At 51.4% G+C, this 3,801-nt stretch overlaps 1 protein-coding gene across 1 annotated transcript in view; it reads right to left on the bottom strand.

The window, feature by feature from the left end:
- Positions 1-729: 729 nt before the first annotated feature.
- LOC118234731 (reversion-inducing cysteine-rich protein with Kazal motifs-like) overlaps positions 730-3,801 on the bottom strand; it is a 44,581-nt gene continuing 41,509 nt past the window's right edge. Inside the window, exons 20-21 of the mRNA XM_035431515.1 lie at positions 1,937-2,092; positions 730-977 (exon numbers count right to left, since the gene is read on the bottom strand). Coding sequence (XP_035287406.1) covers positions 759-977; positions 1,937-2,092 — 375 coding nt within the window. The 3' untranslated portion in view covers positions 730-758. The remainder of the gene's footprint in view (positions 978-1,936; positions 2,093-3,801) is intronic.

Below are 3,801 nucleotides of genomic sequence, written 5' to 3'. Positions count from 1 at the left end.
AAGAATTATTTAAAATACTTGGACCAAGGCGTGCTGATATAAATACATACATTTGGATGAGCTATGATTGTCATAATCACACATGGCTTCTGTCCTTCATTTCCACAACAAAATAAAAAGAAAATACAAATTTTCTATAGAGAGATTCTCTATAAATCCCTTTTTTTAACTTTCAGTTTTGGTGTTGCAGCGTTTGTAGTTTTGATTTAGATTTGATTTTGACTCTCCATTTTGATTTCCTGGATCTCTGCGTTTCCCTGTACAATCGGGACCCAATACGCTGAAGACACAAGGAGCAGCTATCACACTACCACAGAGCCACAACCCTTTCACACAGCCGCCATTTTGGCTCAGATCTGGACCCGATACGCTGAAGACACAAGGGCTCGCCACATTGAGCAGCGATCACGCTACCACAGAGCCAGAACCCTTTCACACGGCCGCCATTTTGGCTCAGTCTCCTCCTCTGCAGGTGCACTGAATGATGAAGAGGCTGTAGTCTTTTTATTTTTTCTTCTTCCTGATTTTCTTTCTTTAAAAAAATAAAAATTGATTGATCCCAGTAGGCACAATGGCGATTGTCAAGGCAACGGGGGGTGGGGGGGGGGGGGGAGGGGGAGCGAGAGACGTCCCTCCCTTCTCAGTCATCACATTAACCCCCGAGAGGGTCAGAGGTCATGCAGCAGATACAGATCACTTGGTGTGTGGGTCCCAGTTTTGGATGGGGGAGGGTGGGGTTAGAGTTAGTGGGGGTGGGGCTAGACGTCTCCCGGGGCGACGGCCAGCGCGAGGGCGAGGGAGAGCAGCAGGAGGAGGGGGGCGGGGGACCCCCGCGAGGGCCGTCCCGTCGAGCTGAGGGCCGAGGTCCTCACTTCGGACAGGGTGCAGGCGGACATGGGCACGCGGGACACCAGCGTGGGGCTGCCGTAGTTGATGAGCGAGTCGATCTTCTCCGCCTCCTTGTTGCACGCCTCGATCTGGTGGCGGGAAACAGCGCCGAGCGGCGCGGCGTGGGGGGTTATCATGGAGAGAGGGCCGAAACCACGTTTTCGCGGCCCCGGGGGGCGCGTTCGTTCGCTGGCTCTCAGAGAGGCCAGGGGCGCGTTCGGAACGCCGAGCGTTCGGAACGCGCGGCCGTTCTGAGAATTCTAAGCGTTACGTCCCAGGGAGCGAGCGCTCGGAAACGTGCACCGATCGCTCCGGCGTAGAAGACGGCTCGAAGAGGTCACCGCCATTTTGTAAATCAATGGAATTTTGGATGCTCTATATGACGCTCAAACCACGGAGCGCATCGTAGCCACAGTGCATCGTAGCCGCAAGAGTATTGCTTCTTATAGCAGGGCTACAGTGCACTTGGACTGACATGGGATTTGTTCAGTGCGACACCAGCAACTCTCATTATTTTAGCTGGACTATTTACTTAGCTTTAGTTAGCTTCAGCATGCGCACTCATGGGCTACACCATAAGCGGGATTAGCAGATTAGCACGTACAGCGCTAATGCGCACTCATGGGCTACACCATAAACGGGATTAGCATATTAGCACGTAAAGTGCTAGTGCGCACTCATGAGCTACACCATAAACAGGATCAGCATATTAGCACGTACAGCACTACACTTTACCTGCAGTAGAGTGCTATGGGTAGCGCTGAGCCTGCAGTAGAATGATATGGGTATACTGTGCCTGCAGTAGATTAGCATGCAGTGCTAAAATGTCCCTTCAGTATAATAGAGTGGACTTTTATTACTAGTCTATTACTTAGTGAAAACGCCTATGTTTTTTAAAAAATGTTATATGCGTGGATGTTGTCTGTTTTTGTACAGGTTATCTGTATTATGTTATGTGAGTTACTGAATTATAATTTATTTAAAATCTGAAAAGCCAAACGAGCGGACTTGGCGTCAGAGAGGCGCTCCCCCAGTCCCCACGCCGTACCTGCAGGGGCGTGGGCCGCTGCTCCACCGGGACGACGAGGACCACCAGCTCCGCGTCGATGCTCAGGTAGCCGAAGACGTCGCACTGGGGCACGGAGACGTGGAGCCGGAGCACGCGCAGGACGTCCCGCACCGTCACGGGCCGGCCCTGGTCCAGCTGGGGGATGGGGGGGGGGGGGGGGGGGGGGGGGGGGGGGGGGGCGGGGGGTCGAGAGAGAGCCGCGGCGTTCAGTGCGCCGTGACGACGATGATGATGATGATGATGCGCCAGACGTGAGCACCGCGCACGGAGATGCACGTGCGCCCAACTCCCTCTCTTAAAAATTCAAATTCAGATAAGCTTTATTGGTGTGCATGGTATGGGTACGCTTGCATTGCCAAAGCATACACTGACGTGACAAACATAACAGATTGGCAATAACAGTTTAACTACAATAAACAGAACAAATGTTCTCTCTCTCTCTCTCTCTCTCTCTCCCTCTCTCCCCCTCTCTTTCTCTCTCTGGACGAGGAGAGCGCTCTGCTCAGAGGCACAGCAGTCACGGCCCTTGTGCCCCCCCCCCCCCCCCCCCCCCCCCCCCCCCCCCCCACGAGATTCAAACCCGCAACCAACATAGGCAGAAGCCTGGCTCCCTAAACCGTTAATCGCACCGTTGCCCTGGTAACCACAGCATTAGCTTGCAAAAAAAAAAAAAAACCCAAATATCCTCTAGTTGAGAATTAGCTTCGAGCAACTAAGGCGCTAATTGCAGATAGCGGACGCTCCTCGGAGTTCCGCGGACAGACGATACTGGTGATGCTGCACACTTAGCAGCAGGCTCGCAGCGAGCATCCAGAGGGACCCTGGGCACACTGTTCACACTCTGACCAGGGTGGGCGTCCAGTGGGCAGAGCAGGGCACTGCCGTCGGACGCAGGGGAGAAGCCGACATTATGCCCACTCACGGTTTCGGCGCACTGCCTCCTGTGAGTTCATTCCAGGGGAAGACCGACCACGCCATACCGCCCCCCAGTGGCCGTTAATCACCATTACCACCGCGAAAGTGCATTACGGAAAAATACAGCACAGCATGCAGGGTAACACACATGTAAATTTTTTCTCCAGATGACTGTAATCCCAGGGCATTTTCAAAATGAACGGGGGAAATTAACAACAACAAAAAAAACATTTCAGCTTTGTCAAATGCAGTAGCAGCAGCAGCTACTAGTCTCATGTATGGGCAACTGGCATCGATATCAATAAAAACTACAGGCAGAGGAGAAGACCGCGGCCTCATCGGGTTTCGCATCACGGAAGCGATCCATAGTAGCTACGAGGTGGGCGACGTCTTGCAGCTCGGAACCGACGTGACGGGAAACGTAATGATCACAGAATTCTTGTTCTGTCAGAGAGATGATGTCGGTGCACACACATCCTCACAAGTGCATTTCCCTTTCCAGCTTTTACTCAAAATAAATAACAATTACCTATATGTAATTATGAGGGTGAAATTAGATTTTAATTCCAAATATGAATAATTTATTGGTTTTTTTTAAATCGCATAATCATTAGCTTGCTTGTTGCTCTGTCCGACATTTTTCCCTCCGCTATCTACACCTGGAAGCTTGTTTCGAGCCGTCCTGCATGCTATGCTGACTCACCAATCAGAGCACTCCTTTGCATAGCAATTGTTGCTAACCGCCACGGACTCTGTCAAGCTTTCGTTTCGGAAGCACTAGCCTACCTTGTGAGAGGACTGTAACTAAAATTAGGAGTTTTAGCCAATCTCCCCCCCCGCAAGTTATGCCCTTGTGTATATCAAATCTAAAATAAAAAAACGATTAAATGGTGCACAGACACGGGGACCAAAGATTGGCAAATCAATTT

Source organism: Anguilla anguilla, chromosome 8 (genome assembly GCF_013347855.1).
Source record: "Anguilla anguilla isolate fAngAng1 chromosome 8, fAngAng1.pri, whole genome shotgun sequence".
In the NCBI taxonomy this organism is placed as follows: Eukaryota; Metazoa; Chordata; class Actinopteri; order Anguilliformes; family Anguillidae; genus Anguilla; species Anguilla anguilla.
The sequence above is the reverse complement of the archived record's forward strand: the minus strand, read 5'-3'. Positions and strand labels throughout refer to the sequence as shown.